Raw genomic sequence first — 20,366 nt, forward strand, 5'->3', positions numbered from 1 at the left:
ACGAAGGTATTACCAAAAAACTGAAATTTTGTGTGTCAATTAATGATTATTTAATACTTCCTAGTCAATAAGTGCTTTTAAAAATGTTTTACCATTTACATAAAAAAACTTTTATCAATTTTCTCTAGTTATATAAGCTTTAAAATCATAACAAAATTAAGAACTGTACATAAAAATGGAAAAATTTGTTTGGTAAAAACACTGACTTTGATAGTTTAAAAAAAATGAATTATTAAAGGTCTCAAAGACAACAAAAATTACAATTTTCAAAAATAACGGATTAATTAATTTCTAAACTGAAAACTCAGTGGAAATAGTTAAAAATTTGTCTTCTTTTTTTTTACAGAATTTTAAAAAGTATTTAAAAATAACAAACACAGAATTTCAAAGAAAATTATAAATTTAAAACTTTTAAATTTTAGTAAGTAGGTAATACGTGTTTTTTTCATTTTAAAACTCTCAAATTTTGAGAATAAAAGCTTATGAAGATTATATAGAAATTATACTCGAAGATAAAGTCGATAGTTAGTAAAAAAAGAAAGCCAAATATAGAAGTAATTTTAAGTTTCTTCTTGTGAAAATTAATCTATCAAGTTACATAAAATTTCATTGAAATTCGGCTGAAATTTTTTTGACCCTTGTCCAATAATGACTTTGGTAAAATAAAGACGAATTTTCCTCCAAAAAGTGTCTTTTGTTCTTGAACTTTTATAAATACTCCAAAAATGAATAAATCGTTTTAAAATAGAAAATCCTTTTTCGGTGTCACAACGTACCCTATGGTCTAAGTGTCTCCCACCCCAGAACAGCCACTCTAACCTAACCTAACCTAAAATAGAAAATATTTTATTATTAGCCTGATCAGCCGATTAATATTTACCTGATCAAAGAACTAATACCAACCAAATTTCTATATAATCTTTATGAGACAAAATTTGTAGAGAAAATCAAACGTAACCGCTTGTATATCAGAAAATCTCTCGTATGTGTTTTCTTCTGAATTTCCAGACCAAACAATAAATCCGTTCCAAAATCGGTGCAAGTATATTATGGAATCAGATATACATAAATTAAGACTGGACCAAATATAAAATTTACAATAAAAACAAAGTGCTTAAAATATATTTTTTAAAACAACCGCGGAAAAAGTGAAAATTAAATTGAAAAATTTAATTTTTTGTTGTTAAAATCAAAATTTTTTGCCGCGGCCATGCTGGTACAAACATTGTTACCTATGTGGACGTTTATTTTTAATCATAAAATTTTGAAACAATTAAATTACAACAATGAACAACAACAATCCAAATATTCATCAACCCCAACAAACATTCCAAGATTTGTTTAATAACAACAATACAAATTTAACACAACAATGTACCTCAAATCAAAATAATAGTGTTAATATCCCCTCCACATGGAATATACGGTCACCAGATGAAGGAATCCACCATCCGACCTCATCTTCAGCATCAACACGTGGAGGGGAAATAATAAGGGGTGGTAATTTAAGTGGTGGTTCTGGAAATCATCCCCCACCACCATGCTATCAACAACGTAGCGTACCATCGTCATCGACATCTTCTGGTGGTGTTTCAACAAATACACCACCTGGTATCATCTTAAAGCGATGTCTTGGGGGTGAACTAAGTGTGGAAGAGAGTGAATTATTCATCAAAAGCCATCATCAACAATCTCATCCACCGCATTATCATCATCGACTAAGAACTGATCCCGATGATGGAGCTGGATCTTCTTGTGTCCCATCAGCAGATAGTACAAGTCCTCCACCGTCGCAACAACAACCCCCGCCCCCATATTCATTCAATAGTGGTGGATCTTCGGATATAGGTGGAGCATCAACATCCGTGGGACCTGGTGATCATTTAAACAATAGTGATATTGGTGATTTAAGCGACCGTAGTGGGAATCTTAGTGCAAAACATGCTAACTCGATAAGAGGTATGAAGATTTACTTTAACAGTCTATTTCGGAGTCATACGGATGGACTATTTTAGCCTATTATGCCTAATAGCTCCTTCTGTAGTTAACCAATCAAAAAATAACTAAAACAAAAGTTACAGAGTTTGACATCAGAGTCAACCTGGCTCTCCAAGACTAATCTGATACCAGAACATAATGTTCCCCATCAAACTCTGCAACAAAATTGTGACGACAAAAATATCTAAGCATCCAGGAAGCAATTCCGTAAATAATCCATCTGTCTTTTGCATTTTTCGAGCATGTTAAACTCACTTTGGTCAATAGAAGGTCAACAACCCCAAATATTAAAAAAAAAAAAAGAATACAATAAACATCCTGTAAGAATTACAGGAATGCAATTGAACAAGTTTTTGGTTTTAAAGACCTTAATAGCGTTTAAATACTACCCTGTCACATCTGCCAAACACTAGCCGACTCCATTGATAAAAGAAATTTGTATTTATCAAACAAGTAACGCCCCATAAAACCATTATTTTATTACCCATAGCCCATAATAAACAAAACGGTATTACTACCCTCAGGTAAGCAAACAAAAATCTCTTAAAATCCCCTCTCTTAATATTTACAAGGGGTTGTTAATCTTATTAACTGAGTATACGTACACATCCAAAAATCAAAATAAATAAACAGATGTCATTAACTCGTGTTTTTGGTCAACACACGGGATCTTTTAACAAGTGGTGTTTTTTTTTAAAGTGTTTTTTGTTGTTCGGGTGCCAAAATTTGGGTGTAACAATGACATTATTTGGGAAAATTATACGTAGTTATTATTATGAAAAACATGGTAAATTATTTATTTGATATTTTGAGCAAAACAATTTGTACATGGTTCAATCAAAGGGCTTAAGAAAGTGAAATTTTTGATAAATTTTTCAATTTTATTATATAACTTAGCTTTTCTGTGAAAATCGATTGAAAGATATGCAATCGTAAAGGAAGTTACTCTTCAACTGCGTGTGAATTGCTTTAAGACTGTTCTATACACATTTTTTATTGGCGTGAAACAAGATAATTTTTTAAAGAACCTTCTTAAATATTTATTGATGGAAAAACAATTTATAAAGAAGAGCAGTTTTCCGGATAAGAATGGTTAAAGTTACAAATGAATTTCAAGCATTGTGATTTTACTCTTTACCCTATCAATTTAAAATTTGAATATGTTATTGGTATTCATATTCTACCAGCCCTGGGTACTTTTATTTTTCGAAATTCCTATGAATTTTTCCAATTTTCATTCGTTCCAAGTGAAAATTATCAAAAACTTTCAAAATATTTCGTTTTTGGAGATTTCTCCATAAGAGCCAATGTATTTTATATCGATTTTCAATGATCTATTCTTAAAAATTTGCATTTTGAGCCTAAATATAACATTGTTATCATGCTCATACATCTTTAAGCATTGCAATTTAAGAGAACTTTCCGAAATAAAACTTTTTTCAGTTTACTCAAACAGAAGCTACACTGAAAGGAACTAGCAAACATAGAAAATTTTCCCCGAAGTTAATCACACAGTTGAGAAAGAACTTCTATTAAAAAAAAACGACACTATTTGATATTCAGGAATTACCGAGAAAGACAGATTTTTAATTTCTAGATATCTTCACAATTGAATTCTTGAAAGTTCAGTGAAAAAGCTGTATAAAGAAATCTCTTTTGTAAAAGCTTTTTTTCTTTATTTATGCACAATATTTTTTTAATTGTTCCTTTTTGTTTTTTTTTGCAGCACAAATTGAAATAATCCCATGTAAAGTGTGTGGTGATAAAAGCAGTGGTGTACATTATGGTGTGATCACATGTGAAGGATGTAAAGGCTTCTTCAGACGTTCACAAAGTTCTGTTGTTAATTATCAATGTCCACGTAATAAAAATTGTGTTGTTGATCGAGTGAATCGTAATCGATGTCAATTTTGTCGATTACAAAAATGTTTACGATTAGGAATGAGTCGTGATGGTAAGTTTTAATTATTTTTTTTTAATTCTTCAAGCTTGTTATATTTTGTGTATTACGATGTTCGAGGTGTTTATCACTTAATGCCGAATTTATCAAGAATTCGACAACGATAAAAAAGGCTAATTTGATGTATTGTATTTCTTGACAACGGGCACTATATCCAGTAATAGGGAATATCGATGATTTTTTTTTCGCATTTCTTCTTTCTTTCAAAATATGAAAATACCGTAAAAAAGATGACAAAAGGGCAATTTTAAATTAAAATCGACAAAGAAATACGGATACTATAATCATTTTAAACTAAAAATTTGACAGATATTTGACAGACTGAGAGATCGGGCATAGTAATTGACGTCATATATTATGTTTGCCATAAGAATTCTTAAATTCAATTTTATTAAAAAGAGACACAATCAAGTCTTTGATGGATGTTTTATCTTGGTTGTTTTAATGTAATTTTTCTGTAATGCTTTTTTTACATGTATGAGCTTTTATTAAGTGGATATTCTGGTCTAGAAGCTTTAATTTCAGGGATAGTTTTGATCCCTTTTTTGACTTCGAATTTTTTTAAAAATACTCCAAATTGAAATTTATTTAAGTCCAATAGCAATGCCTCGAAAATCGCAACCAATTTTCTTTCATACAGTGATTTTTTTCTACAAATGGTACTTCCTAGTGTCCAAATATTCAAAAACGTATAATCAAAATCAGATTAATTTCCAGTTTGTTAGACTATATATAATTAAATACCCAACCAAATACGGTAATCATTTATTTTTTACTCTTAAAATGTCATTTTTATTTTATTCTTTCTAAATCAGCGGTACCTAAAATGTACAATAATATTCAAATAACAATAATCGAAAATAGTTTTGTAATCGAAATAATTAATATCCAATTAATGAAAAATAATTTAAATAATAATGCCTTTTGAATATATTAGCATTATTTTATTTATTTATAATAATAATTCCAAATCGAACTTTCTATTTTAATGTCAATCAAAAGTAAACTTTCAATTGTCAAATTTTATAAACAAAAAACATGCCTAGCGAAAAAATAAAAAAAGTTGTCTAAACAAAGCTACAAAATATTTTTTTTATTTTATTACATAATCTGATTTTTAATAATATAAAAAATAATTTGTTTATAATTATAAATTGTTTTTTAAAACATAATTATTATAATTTATTAAAATGTAACAATTATTAGAGATATTATTATTAAAATATCTCTATAAAATTACATCTAATATCATGAAAGAATAATCGAATCCCCTCTGGGTCCATAGTTTTTATACCAAGGGTATTAATCATACCTACTAAAGGCGGCGTTCATAGGCGTATCTTAGTAACGCACTTTTATTAAAACAATTACTTTAGATCCTTTTCTTGTAATAATATTGTGTACTTACAATTTAGTAGAAACTTCAATAATTTCGATTTTAAACCAAAATTTTTTTTGTTCAAAATCGTCATTTGTGATCCATTCCTAATAACCATAGATGACTCAAGTTTCAGAATTTAAATAAAGCATCTTTCTACAAGGCCACTTTGTTTTATATGAACTTTGATACATAAGATGTATTAAAAGAGTCGGGTCTTTTTATAATCGCCATATTTGCTCGAATGGGGTAGATGTCTGATATCGAATATGCCACAATACCCATAGAAATGTAAATATAGACTTGATACCATAAGAAAATTTAAAAGTTAAACTAAAATTGATTAAATAACGAAAAAGTTATAAAAGCATTCCAAGATTATTACTCGTCTCTTTCTTGTAAAACAGCGTTTTATATGTAATTTCTATGTCAATACCGTACAATGACGTCACTATTCTATATCTTCCTCTTGGTTTAACTAGGAGTTCATCTTTTCCAAACTTCTAAAGATTTTCAAAAATCAACTTCACTTTTCTACCCGTGCAGTGAGAATTCTTCACCTGAAGTGAACAAAATTTAGTTTTCATCTCCAACTGTGTCACCGGCGGGACAAATACGGGCATCGTTAGCTATTTCAGCAAGTAATTTATACAAGCAGTATTCTAGATATGAAAGAAATAACAATTCGTCAAAGTTTAATGATCTTTACACCCAGTTTTCCTAAACCACTCGCCTTCCTCAAGAGTTCAATGAAACTAGTATTTTGTTTTGTTTTTTATTAATTACTCTTAAATTCCATACACAAACAAAAATACCGAGGTTTTATGTATGTATAAAAATAGGTTTTAGGTTGTTAAATATACACACATACGCAAAATTAATCAATTAAATTATGACAGTCATTGAAAAATTATTCATTTATGTATTTTATGAGGTAGTTATTAGGGGGAAGGGGTTCATTTTGGTATAACGAAGACAAATTATTTTTAAGAATATACATAATGTTTATTGAAAAATTGTACCTTTCAATTTTAAAAATATCTTTCTAATGAAAATAATTACCGAATTATAAAAGTAACCTCGTTTGAAGACAAACTTAATAACGAAGGAAGCTCTTTTTTAGTCCAAAAAAAAATCACATTTCTCGGGAGTATTTCTATTAAAAAATGAAAATAGCACAGGCTTATAATACACTGATCTGAGATAAACAAGCAAGTTGAGTTTAATTATTTCAAATGGGAATGACGAATGTAGCGAAACTTTTCAAATAAATGTCCTTTCTAAGCCACAATTATTGATGTCATAGCACACAAGCGAAACCGTAGGAAATTTCGCTATAATAAAAATGAATTGAATTTTCACATAAACGCGTTGTATATATAATATTTTAAGTTGCGTGTAAAATATTTTCCTTTTTGTAATTTTTCCAATAATCTTTAATTCATAGTAATTTACAGAATGTCTCAGAGTTGCGAATAGAATTTGAAAATACGCTAAAAGCTAATATTATAAAGTGAAAAGTGGAAGTAAATTAATTTTTCGTAAAGTTTAACTTCGATATTTTCCTTTTCAAATGTTACCATAATCATGAGGATTTTGGCAGGTGTAAAACTTTCTTTTCAAAACCTGTTTTACTTCGAAATTTTCCTTTTCACATGTTACCATCTTCATGAGGATTTTGGGAGGTGTACAAATTTCTTTTCAAAACCTCCTTAGAAAAAAAAGGATTGGCCAAATCAGCTAAATATTTATATCGATCGCATCTTTTGATATAACCTTGTTATTTTGTAGAGGGTCAAGAAAAATGATCCAAAATGGGGCGAGGAACAAGAATGTAGAGGTTTCTGACCCAATTTGATAAAAAGGGTGTTTTTTGTCTCCGGGTCAAAAGGACTCGAAACACAAATACATGCACGTTCAGTCTAATTCTACTTCTACTTTCTCGAAATCCTTCGCTTAGTGGAGTAGTTTTCAAGAAAGTTTTTAAAATATTGTTTAGTAGTTCTAACTTAATGTTTCATTTTCGATGTTAGTCCACGATACCGACTAAAAGAGAGCAAGAATACTCCGTGAGTTTGGCATTAAACAACTTAAAAGTTGCCAATCTTTCTTATTAACCTGATACACTCTGTAAATTATATAAATAAATAAATGATGAACAAGCATTTTCCGTATATCTTCTACACACAATACACACAAAAATATTTTCAATATACTCATCTAATTCGATGATTGAAAATGTGTTATTACAAAGAAATGATTATTATTAGATACCTATATTTGGGATTGGTTAGGAGCAAAGGCTCTCCCATTTTTATTAATGATTATCTAACTACAAACTAACAAAAAAACAGGACATTGAACCTTTTGATTACCTAAATAAATTACATTTTATATGTATGTATGTACTACGTCAGATAGTGTAGTTTATTGAATGAAAAGGTAACGCGATGCTTACGCATGTGCGATGTTGCGATGCGGTGCGTAACGGTACAATGTAAAACTGTATACCTATGTACTTTACGTATGTAAAGTTTTTACAGTTATTGTTTTTATTATTAAATACTAAAAATAATTCTATTTATTTACTAACTAGAATGATACTCGCCCACTTCGCTGGATTTAAAAGTATAGAATGGTATAGACCACCGTGTTATAGCCTTCACCTCTATATCTCTCATTTTCCATAAAACTCGAAATAAAGCACAGGTAGAATACATGTACAGTTATCAATTTTTTTTCTCACACGTAAAATACTCATAATTCATTCAGTATATTAGAACAGATGGCCATGAATTGTATCTTGTTTACCACTTTTACAGAAATCTTTAATTTATGGCACAGTGAAATGTAAGACTAAATTTAATTTTTTTTAGTATAGTTTTATAAATTCTAGCTCATGCGTTATGAATATATTCTGATGAAATTTTATTCAAATCCATTCAGTAGGTTGTGCATGAAAGCGTAACTAACATACAAGCATATATAAGGAAACTTAAATAATATAAGTAGGGATAGGAGTTGGTTAGGATTGGTTAGAATGATGATCAAGATATATTTAGCCAGTTCACAAAATTTAAAATAAAGTCTGTCCAAATTCGTTTTTTTTAGTTAAAAGTGCAAAGAAAATAAATTAAATTAGCCACGTTTCGTCGACTATGTCTTCAAACTTCTTCAAGATGAATTAAATTTGAAAAAAAGCTTTTGCTTAAAATGTTCATGATCACGAGTAAAACTTTGATCAATACACTCAGTTAGTTGACCAAATTCAAAATATAATTTATGCCCGAATTCATTATTTCTGATTGACTCATTGTCTTATGTCTTCAAGCTGAATAAAAAAAAAAAAAAAAAAACTTTTGATTCAAAATTGTCTCTTTTTTACGAAGATACTAATCGGATTTCCCCAAATTTTCCCAATATTAAATACTCCATTCATATCAATGGAAATTAACGAACTATAAAAGCTAAGCTTTGAAGAAAACTCCAAAAAACTTGATTTACAGCAAAAATAAAACGCTGGGCAAAAAACCTAGTAAAATCCGATCCTATTTTTCCAATCAAATCTTCACCTTACCGAATCTTTTTTTTACAATCTTGTCAACTTTCCAAGTCAAGAAAGATGTCACAAAATATTTGTCGTCATTTAAAAGAACCATAAAAATTAGTTTTTATTGATATTTGGTCAACCAAATTTTTAAGACCACAAAGTAAATTTTACCGACTTTAAAAAAAATATATAATTCTTGTGTTAAAATCAAAATATATCGTAAAACCATTCGTGAACTCAATAAAATTTTTATATTTTGGGTATTTGGTTTAAAAATTATGACTATTTACTAACTTTACAATGTTCTCTTTCTTTAATTTACCCATTGCTCATTGTAATTTAGTTAGTTAGAGAAAAAAAAAGGTTTTGTATTATTATGTTCGGATTTCAATATTTTTGTCGAGGGTGCGGCAAACATTTTTATTAGATGGGCGAGACAGTTAAGTTAATTGCTTGCAAAATATTATTATTATTATTATTAGTTATTTACAAGATTTAAAATTGTTGCCCATAATAAAAAAAAAACTTTATTCAAATAGGTTTTATAAATATAAGTCCTTATTTTATGGAAACAAAAATATTAAACCTTTCAAAATGAAGTTTGGGAGAAGAAAAGAAAACAGAGAAAAATTTAGAAAAACTCCTCTATTCCTCTCATCAAAAACGCAAACAAATTTTTTTATGATTGCGTCGATTTTATCGATTCCGGATTTTTTGTATTTTATTAGAACACTTTAAAAGCTGCCAAGAAGCTCATAATTTTTATTATCTAAGATTTTTAAAAAAAAAAATCGTCAAAAATTTCTCCAAAATATGTAGCACCATATACGATTTTGGGCAATAACATGAAAAAATATTTTTTGAAACATTTCACATAAAAATCATTACACAAGACTATTGAACCCAAAAAATACAAAATCAGATTCTTTTAGCAATTGGAAGAGTATTTTTTACGATATCAATATCACCCAAAATCCTATATGGAAAACAATTCTTACAATTTTCGTGAGTTTTGGTTCATAATTGCTCAAGAATATCCACAAACTGATTAAGAAACAATAGACTAAACTTACTTACTTTTTCATAAATTTACATCAATTTGATCCGTTCATCCTTTCACCCCCCCCCCCACGCCAGTTTTTTATTTATTTATTACTTTTGCTTTGTGTGATTATGTAACAAGCAAAACAAATTTTAAATTGTTTATAACAAATCCCATTGTTTATGTTACAAAATTCTTAATTAATATTTACAATTCACGCATTTAAAAAATAACAATTATGGCTATTTATCTACAGCAAGTGTACTAAATAATTAGGCATACTATAAATAATGTAATAGGATAAAAAAATTAAGAATAACTGAAGTAAATAAACATATTTCCAGATATAGTAAATAAAATGGTGGAAGCGCAATTAAATTATGCAATACATTAGATTAGGATATCCTTTATGCATTTATTTGCGCTCCCACCATATTTTATAAAATGATTTTTTTGAAAGATATAGAAATTTTATGATAAAATTATTTCAAATTGTAGCAATATTTTTACATTGATAAGAATGTGAGATGAATACTTCAATAATTCATCAATAATTCTAATTTTATATCTGTATATCAAGATATACCGAATTTAGTCTCTTAGTTTTTAAAACTTAAAAATATTGATGATCCAAACAAAAATTTTTTATAGGTGTTCATAAAATCACCCATATTAGTCCATTTCCGGACTGTTTGTCTGTCCGTCCGTAAACACGATAGCTCAAAAACGAAAAGAGATATCAAGATGGTATTTTTATAGAGTGATAGGGACGTAAAAAGTGAGTTTAAATTTGTAAATGAGCAAAAAAGGTCAATTATAGTTTGAATCCGTAGGACCCATTGTCTAAAACGGTTAGAGATAGAACAAAAGTTTAAATATAAAAAATATACACATTTTTTGTTTGAAACATCGTGACATTTTGTCGTGAGGGCGCAAATTATTAGGACAAAACTTGGGTGTCCATTTTCTCCAAAACTATAAAAGATAGGCTATTGAAAATTTGCAGGCAGCTACAGCTCGAGGTCGTATGAGAGATTTTTGAAAATTGAAAAAAAAATTCTAGAAAATACTTTCGAAAACCAAAACAAGTCCGGGAGAAAGGCCAAAAGGCCGCCAAAATTGGATTGGTTTTTTAATTTATTCTAATAATTTACTAAAAATAAGGCAAGCACTGACATTCAATACTTTCTATACAGAGTATTTAAACAATTAACTCAACCAATTGCGTGTTTTCACTTGTTTAATGTTATGTCGAAGTGTTTAATACAAATCCCGTACATCGAGTTTTGTTTATTATTAACTACATGCGTTGTCTATGCTGCATTGTTATTTGAATTTTAAAATATTCCAAAACTTTCACTTAAATCTTTTTTTTTTTTTTTTAATATTTAATTTATTAGATTTTTGCGAGGTCTTATGAAATATTAATTTTTGGGCCTCTTTTCAATTTTGATTATACGTTTTTACGTTGGCAAAATTTCTTGAATTCTTCATCTAATTTAATGTTTTCTTTTTCTGTTTTAGCTGTGAAATTTGGTCGTATGTCAAAGAAACAACGTGAAAAAGTGGAAGATGAAGTACGATTTCATCGAGCACAAATGCGTGCACAATCTGATGCGGCAGCACCAGATAGTTCCGTATTTGAACAACAGACACCATCAAGCAGTGATCAGTTACAACATCATTATAACGGCGGGTAATATGAAGCAAATGGGATGAGTATAAACACATTCATCGAATTCATCAAAATTTATTTTATCAATTTTTTACTCCTTTCCTGGGTCTATCGATTTTTTGTTCCCACTAACATCCATTGCAGACAATTATTATATTGGAAATCTTCCACTTATAGAACGTTCTCAAAAAAAATGAGTAAATAAAAATATTTGAGACTTACTTTTTAAATTTTGAGGGTGGAAATCAGTCGACTTCCAGTCACAAAAAGTTGCAGTTCGAGAATCGTTCAAAACTTTCTCTCCGCCAAAATACGGAACAATTTTTTTCAACGCGCTTTTCAAATGCATGGGAATTTTCATTTTTATTTAATATTATTTTAATCAAAAATATGAAACGTTCGTAGAAACATAAACTCATTCGCGTCCTTTGGTTGAGCCCCTAGGCCATTCTCGGGATTAATGGACATGGATATGACATATTTAAAGATATATCAAAGGAATCTTGGACTACAAATGACCCAAAATTTTATTTTCCCCGTTTATAGCCGTCGATCGTTTGTAAAATGCAATCTCTCTTTTTTCCCTTCGAATATTAACTTCCGCTTCCACTATCATCCAAAATTTATTAATTTTTGACTCCCATTTATTCTTATCTAACCATAATTTTCATCATTTTCAACATGTTTATTCTCCCACTTTCATTCTTCATCAAAATTTTGCTTTTATTCATGCCGAACGTTCTCTGCTTTTTTTGTAGCTATGCATATAACAGTGAAGTTGGCAGCTATACACCATACGCATACAATACAACACAAGTGACACCCGGTAGTGGGGCCGGATCAACAATGGGTTATGAATTATCAGCAGATTATGTTGATAGTACAACAGCGTACGATCCACGGCCGAGCCAATCAATGGATCCATTAGGTCCAGATACATCCACACTAATGACTAGTAATCAATTACCAACAGGTTAGTATTCTTATAATTGAATCTATGGAAATTCCATAATATTAAACAAAAAAATTTGCCCTAAAAATATGCTCAGGAAATTTGGGTTTTTTGTTTCACTAATATTCACGTTGGTAATTGTGTAAGCGTCCAAATAAAACTCATTTTTTGTGTTTATTAACATTTTAATCATTTGTAGCTACAGGGTGCACCAGAAATTTCAAAATGTTACCAAGAATCACAAAAATTTATTATGAAACAATAATTTTTAATCGGATCGAATTCATTCACAGATATTAGGAACATAAAATAAGATGCCCCCACAGACTTACAAATTTATAAGGCATATAAGTCTGTGAATGGCTAATAGACAGTTTTTCTTTTCCTCAAATCAAATTATTCGCTTGTTTCGCAAAATATCTGCATTAAAATCTATTGTTTCATAATTTTATTATACCACAATTAACTTTTAACCTTCGTGTAAACCTTAAACCTTTAATGTAAATCATTTTCCTGTCAAAATATCAAAAATTTGAGGTTAAATTAAAAAATGGTGTTAAACAACAATCATGTTAATTTAAATTCAATGTAAACTTAGTTTAGGCTACAAAAAATCTTTGACAAGAATTTGTATAAAAAAATTTTTGGATATTATTCAAAATTGCCTTTCCCTTGCTAGAATTTTTTGAAATCGGTAGATTTTGACAAAAAATAAAGATAAAATTGTTTTTGTAATAGAAAAATTAATATGGGTTGGCTTTCTTTAAGGGGTATATGTACCATAAAAAGAGCAACCCGTAATAACTCAATCCAATATCGTTTTTCTATCCTGAAAATAATATATCATCGTTTTTGATCAAAATACATTGATTCTACACAAAATTTGAGTAGAGGAGAGAATTTCGAAAAAGATCCAGAATTTAAATAAAGAATCTCTGTCAACGATATTTTCTTTAAATCTTGTATAAATCTCTAAACCGTGGCCTTATATAAAATTTATACATAGGCGGAAATGGTGATAGTAAACTTCCACAACAATCAATAAACACTACAATACAACAATCGCGTAACAATAATCGTATAACACAAAATCCATCATCGGGATCGGCGGCAACGCTATCTAGTGGTACAAGTATACAACAACAATCAATATCGATAAAACAAGAATCTACCACAACACAACAAGATGGTAGCAGTAGTAATGTTGATAATTTATCATCAGTTGGAAGTTATGTTGATAGCACAACATTTATAAATTCACCAATCCCGCCACCAACACGTACAGGTTTGTCATCATCGACATCTTCTTCAGCAGCTTCATCATCTTCATCATCTGTTGATAACACAACAGCTAGTAGTAGTACTTCTAATAATAATAATAACAATAATACTAGACAAAATCAATCAGCATCGACATCTTCTTCATCGACAACGGTATCATCACAAGCCCAACGTAGTACCGATGCGACAAGTACCAGAACGATCGTTTGTAGTGATGATACTTGTGAACAAATGAATATTGTTCCAAGTAAGTCCGTGCGTCTCTCTCTCTCTCATCACTACTCGTACTTTTACTTGGCTGTGTTGTTGTTCTGTCTGTCTCGTATAGATATCGCCACTTGTTTTTAATTTTTAATTTGTCTTTTTTATTTTTATTAATTTGATTTTTTTGTTGATGCCTCTTTTATTATTATTGTTCGATGTTCATATTATGGTGTTTTTCATCGACATAAATGTTTGGACGGAGCAAATATATCTCTTTCTAATCAATAGTTCTCTCTTTCTCCCGCATTATTGTGTTTAGTATCAGGATGACTACGTCCATACTATATATGTCGATGGGTTTTCAATTCGAATTGACCCAATTTAAAAGTATTATTATGTTTTTTATCAACTTTTTTTGATAATATTTCAATTAAAAGTCTTCTGCAAATAAAAATTGACATTTGTTCAATTGTTTTTCTTCTAAATGTCAAAAATATCAATAGTTATTTATACAGGGTGTTTACTGTTTATTGGAAAATATTTTACCAAATGTCTATAAAAATAGAGGAAATAGAGGAACAAAATTGTTGTTTTTTCAAATAATTGCCCAAAAACTAAAACGAAGTATATTAACAAATAATACAAGTTGTTTCACATAATCCTATAACAGGCAATCTCCCATGTTAATAGTCTAGATAAATCGAAGTCTGTGGTTAGATTAGGGATATCCCCTTTCCTTCATTTCTGGCATCGGTCTGGTCTGTTCGAATTAAACTAGTAACAATTTGACTACGAAAATCACGAACTGATTCAAATTCATGAACGCATGATGAATATGTGCTGAGACGCAATAAAAATTGAATTTCTCTTTCAAGAGCTTTACAAAGACAAAAAAGGCCCTTGTAGATATGGAATCACTTCTAAATGCTGTCACAGAATTTATGTAATTAAATAGATTTATAATTCTAGAACACGAAGGACTAAATATGTTTAAATATTTGAAAGTAAACACCCGGTATATTTTCAAAACTAACTTAATTAATAGATGCAGAATAAAACATGAAGTTGTTATTTTTTGTTAATCCCATAGTTTACATAAAGTGCCTAGATTATTTTTCGAACTATCAACAAAACCTATGAAAAAAAAAGTAACAAATAGGTACTTATTGTAAAATGGGAATGCACAAATTCAAAATAAAAATGTTATTTTTTAGTCTTTTTAGATAGTATAGGCAAAAACAACTACATAAATATAATAAAAATTGCATATATTTTATGGATTTATACACATTTTTATGTGTTGACTAAATGGATTTCGACTGATTTATTTTCCAAACAAAAATAAGACAAAATCTCAAATTTGCTTCATGATTTTTAGTTTTATTTATTTTTTGTTTCGTTTGGTTTCGTTTTTAAAACATACCATTACTTTTGTTGGGCATTCGATTTACTCCAAAAAGTTTGTTGTGTTTATTGGTTTGTTTTAATTTTATCCATTTTATTTCGCTTATATCATTTTTTTTTTAATTTCAAAGCATGATTGTGTGTGCCATTTTTGATATCATTAAAAAAAAATTTTGCATGTTTTGGTTGACGTAAAAAAGCCGTTCAAATCAAACCACCATTTTTTTTTAAAATATAATTTTGTTTTTTGATGCTTTCCATTAAATTTGAGAATTATTTGCGCATGAAATGAATTTTGGAATAATTGGCTAGTTCACACTATTATAATTCGGGAATGCGTTTTATATGTGTTGTTTTTTGTGTTTTGTATGTTTTACGTGTTCAAAATTTTTTCTCAAAAATTCAAAAAAAGAAAGCGCTCGAAATTTTCAGGTTGTCGTTGTTGTTTTAATGTACGAAGAAAGCTTAGAATGTTTAAATAAATATATCATTAATTTTTTTAACTTAGACTGTATCTTTATAAATTCGAACTAGACGGCCAACGTAGGGCTGATATTAACGTTTTGGATTATGTTCTTTGGATCAACCCTGTAATTTTACATACATTTTAAAGTACCAGAAAATAATCCACAAATTTTTAGAGTAACTGGCTCTTAGAATATTTAATCTAAACATTTTATGCTTTTTTTTTTCAATAACCGGATCATATTAGTCTAAACATGGGGCCAACCTCGAAATCTAACGGAATAAGGTGATTATTTTGATGAGCGCTTATCTTGAAAGTACAAATGTTGTCACATATGGTCACGGTTGCAAAAGTCAGTTTTTTTTGAGAATATCTCGTTTTTTTTGTCATATTATAAAAGTTGTAGGATAAAATTCTCAACATTTTAGCGACCTTTGACCTTGAATATTTAAGGACACTGACAAGTGATCAGATGTGACTATTGAGACAACATTGGTACTATCAAAATAAAGGTTTCTACAAATATTCGCGGGCTTATTTCGTTAGATTCCGAGATTAAACCCTAAGATGATTGGACTACAACCAAAATTTATTTCAAATTCTCATTTGAGAATTGCTTAAATTGTGGTTTTTGAATAAAATTTAACATTATATTCTCAAGAAAATTGTTGAGTTGAATCTCTTTCTAAAACTAAAAACTTGGAATAAGATTTGAAGAGAGATCCACACTTAGGTGACCAGAATTCCATGACCAGAATGACCAGAATTCTAGACACGCTTTTGTAATCATGAATCATCAATCAATTTTCCATGACAATTAGTTAATATTTTGAGTCATTTTTAATATTATTTTGACATACTCTCAAGGTTATAACGACCATTTTAAATCAGTAGAATATTTTACATATTCAAGGTCATAGCTACCATTTTGAATTTTCAACCATTTTGAATTTATACTGAATATATTTTCAAGGTTATAACGGACATTTTTTTAGCGAATTTCTCATTTTTTCAAACACCATCATTTGTTTTTTGAAAATTTTTATTAAAAAAATGTTCTATTATTAATTGTTTGTTTGTTTTCCGATCTTTTGTAGATCCAGCCGAAATCAGTGAATTATTATCGAAAACGATTGCAGACGCGCATAATCGAACGTGTATATATTCATTGGATCAAATACATCAAATGTTTAAGAAACCACAGACGCAACACGAGAGTCTTAGTCGATTACTGTACTATAAAAATATGGCACATGAAGAATTATGGTTAGAATGTGCGCAAAAATTAACAACTGTTATACAACAGATTATTGAATTTGCTAAAATGGTACCAGGTTTTATGAAATTATCACAAGATGATCAAATCGTATTATTAAAAGCAGGTAAATACATATCAAAAGTGGCAAAATTATAGATTGTCATTTTGTTTCCAAGAGATAAAATGGCCACCAGAAGGAGATATAAGTACGATTATTAAATGTATGCTTTTCTTGAATTTTACAGGTAGTTTTGAATTAGCCGTGATACGAATGTCACGGTATTTAGATCTCACGGGCGGGCCCGGAGGCACATGTTGTGTTCTATATGGTGAAACATTATTGCCTCAAGATGCCTTTTTTACATCAGATACATCTGAAATGAAATTAGTCACGTGTGTGTTCGAAATTGCGAAGGGTGTTGCTGAATTAAAATTAACTGAAACTGAATTAGCCTTATATTCTGCGTGTGTTTTGTTATCGCCAGGTAATTTTATTCTACAACTTTTGTTTAATCATTTTTTGGAAATTTCTCAATCACGGGAAGAATTTCCTGGATTCGACTAGCGAATCTTTCGTGTTTTTCCTTAATAATTTTAGATTTATGATTCTTTTTTATAGATCGACCTGGATTACGGGGAGTAGCAGAAATCAGTCGTTTATCACAAGCTGTGCTGCGAGCGCTAAAAGCTGAATTGGATCGAAATCATGCATTGCCAATTAAAGGTGATGTCACTGTTTGTGACGCACTGCTAACAAAAATACCACAATTAAGGTAAGTTGACAATTTTTCCATTCTTGATTCCAGCTTGTGTATATATCGTCAAAGAGATATTTCGTCCGAAGGATGATTGTCTTGGAGATATTAACATAAGCGAACGATATTTTAACCAGAAATCTCGACTAAAACTAATTTAAAATTTTTATTTTGTTTTAGGGAAGTGAGTATGTTACATATGGAGGCCTTAGGTAGATTGAAACGTTCAGCACCGCATCTAGAATTCCCAGCATTACATAAAGAGTTATTCAGTGTGGATAGCTGAGCCATTGTTGTGACCACATCATCAACGATCACAAATAATGACAATAGTACTACTAATATTATCAACAACAACAACAATAACAACAATACACAACAAACATCAACAATTAAAATGATCAACAATACAAAATCTGTAATAACAGCAGCTAGACCATATAATAATAACAACAATACTACGTTGAATACTTTATCAAATAATAATTATCATTATTATCATCATACTTCATCATCGTTATCGTCTTCATCAACCACAACTGCCTCCTCAACTTCATCATTATCATCTTCAACAATGACTCATCATTTTAATAATAATAATAATAATGCTAATAATAATCAACTTTATACACAACAATCAACAACAATTACCAATGCAGCAAATGATAATTTCTTCTTACATCCTGGATCTATAGATCATCATCGACAAACAAATGAACACAACACGTTGAGCATGATATTATAACGGGGCCTTTGCAATTGCCATGGTAAGTAAAACCATTTGAGTTTTTTGTTATTATTTAGGGACACTTTGGCGAAAACTCATTGCCGGATAGAACGTCAAAAAGTCACCTGAAGATCGGCTAAACGGTTTAGCCTCGCTGAATCTATATCACTGTGTGGAAGTACACAGGTCAGGTAAGGTTAGGTTAGAGTGGCTGTCGTGGGGTGGGACACACTTAGACCATAGGGCCGGTGTGATACCGTAAAAGGGTTTGCCCATCCCCGGCCACTACTCCATGAACCATTTGAAGCTGTTTAAGAACAGCAGAAGGGCTTTGACGGGGCCGACTTTAGGTCGGAGAGGTCGTCAAAGAGAGGCTGGCTCAAGTAAGTCCATCTCCTCATAACAAGAGCTGGGCAGTGACAGAGAAGATGAGACATTGTCTCCTCCTCGTCACCACTGTGACAGCTCCTGCAGTAGTCGTGATACACTGCCAGGCCTAAGCTTTCAGCATGCTTGGCCCAGCCAGTGTCCTGTGATAGCCGCAACAACTTTGCGAACAGAGACCCTTGGAAGTGATATGAGAACTTCCGGAACGCCTGCGATTGTACTCAGACCATATCTGTCTTGTAGTACCACAAGTACACAAAGTTTTAGTAAAGTTTTTTTATGTTCTTCGCAGAATTAACTTATTGAAAAATAGTGACCGAATATCATATTTAATATTTTTTAATTCATAATTAAATCTTTTTTTTTCTTTCTTTCCAGATTCCTTTAAATGAATGTGACGGCCTTAAAAAAATGTTAATATATATATTAAAATTATAAATAATATTAATAAAAAAATTTATTTGTTGTGAAAATAGATATATAATTATACTATTAAAAAAAATATATAAAAAAATAAAATTAAACCAAAAAATCCAAAAAAAATATAAAAATTAAATAAAAATAAAATAAATAAATTCTAAAAATATATAAATATACTCACGGTAACTCTAAAAGATATGCGGGAATAAATTTATGAAAGAAAATTACTTACTTGCGCAACGTTTCGAATTTATTAAATTCTTCTTCAAGAGCTAGAAAATATAAAGACAATTTATTCAACCAGTATTGTAGCAAAGTTGTAAAAAATAAAATTTACTACAATTTATCCTCCTAGACATTTTTTTTCTCTACGATATTTACGCTTAAATATTTAAAATAAAAAATTTGATTTATTTTTTTTCGAAAAATTACAAATTTGATATTTTAGATAAACTTAGATAAAAAATGCTAAGAAGGTAAATTGTTTTAAATATTATTTTCTGAAACTTGACTCATTATACAAGTTTTGGACTAATATTAATCGAGAAATTTTCAAAATTACAACAAATAACGAAGCCATATGTTTCTTCAAGCAAGTAAAACAAAGGAAAAAAGTTGAGAAATGCAAGAAGCGTGCCAGTTTAGAAAATTTTATTCTGTGATGAAAATATTTTTGCATCTATTTTAGAATTCGATTATATTTATATATTTTTATTAAAAAAGAAAAAAATCACTGAAACCCTTTATATAAAATATTATTAAATTAAGTGAAAAAAAGAAAATGGAAAAACCTTATATATGCATACAAAACAAAAAATCGATTTTATATTCTCTAGATGAAAATGATGAAAAAAGAAATCTGTTTAATTTTTTCTCCAAATAAAAAAATTTTCACTTCTAGGTAAAAAT

General features: G+C 29.5%; 1 protein-coding gene across 2 annotated transcripts; it reads left to right on the forward strand.

The window, feature by feature from the left end:
• Positions 1-1,411: 1,411 nt before the first annotated feature.
• LOC123299967 (probable nuclear hormone receptor HR3) lies at positions 1,412-19,442 on the forward strand. 2 transcript variants are annotated; one of them, XM_044882403.1, is made up of 10 exons: positions 1,412-1,959; positions 3,725-3,952; positions 11,453-11,624; positions 12,362-12,576; positions 13,562-14,083; positions 17,008-17,292; positions 17,414-17,653; positions 17,788-17,941; positions 18,104-18,690; positions 19,416-19,442. In XM_044882403.1, the coding sequence occupies exons 2-9, from the start codon at positions 3,940-3,942 to the stop codon at positions 18,207-18,209; spliced, it is 1,707 nt and encodes a 568-aa protein (XP_044738338.1). In that variant the 5' UTR covers positions 1,412-1,959; positions 3,725-3,939; the 3' UTR covers positions 18,210-18,690; positions 19,416-19,442. The 2 variants fall into 2 exon arrangements, with proteins under 2 accessions (XP_044738338.1, XP_044738337.1); XM_044882402.1 differs by lacking the exon at positions 13,562-14,083.
• Positions 19,443-20,366: the final 924 nt, after the last annotated feature.

This window comes from Chrysoperla carnea, chromosome 5, assembly GCF_905475395.1.
Source record: "Chrysoperla carnea chromosome 5, inChrCarn1.1, whole genome shotgun sequence".
NCBI lineage: Eukaryota > Metazoa > Arthropoda > Insecta > Neuroptera > Chrysopidae > Chrysoperla > Chrysoperla carnea.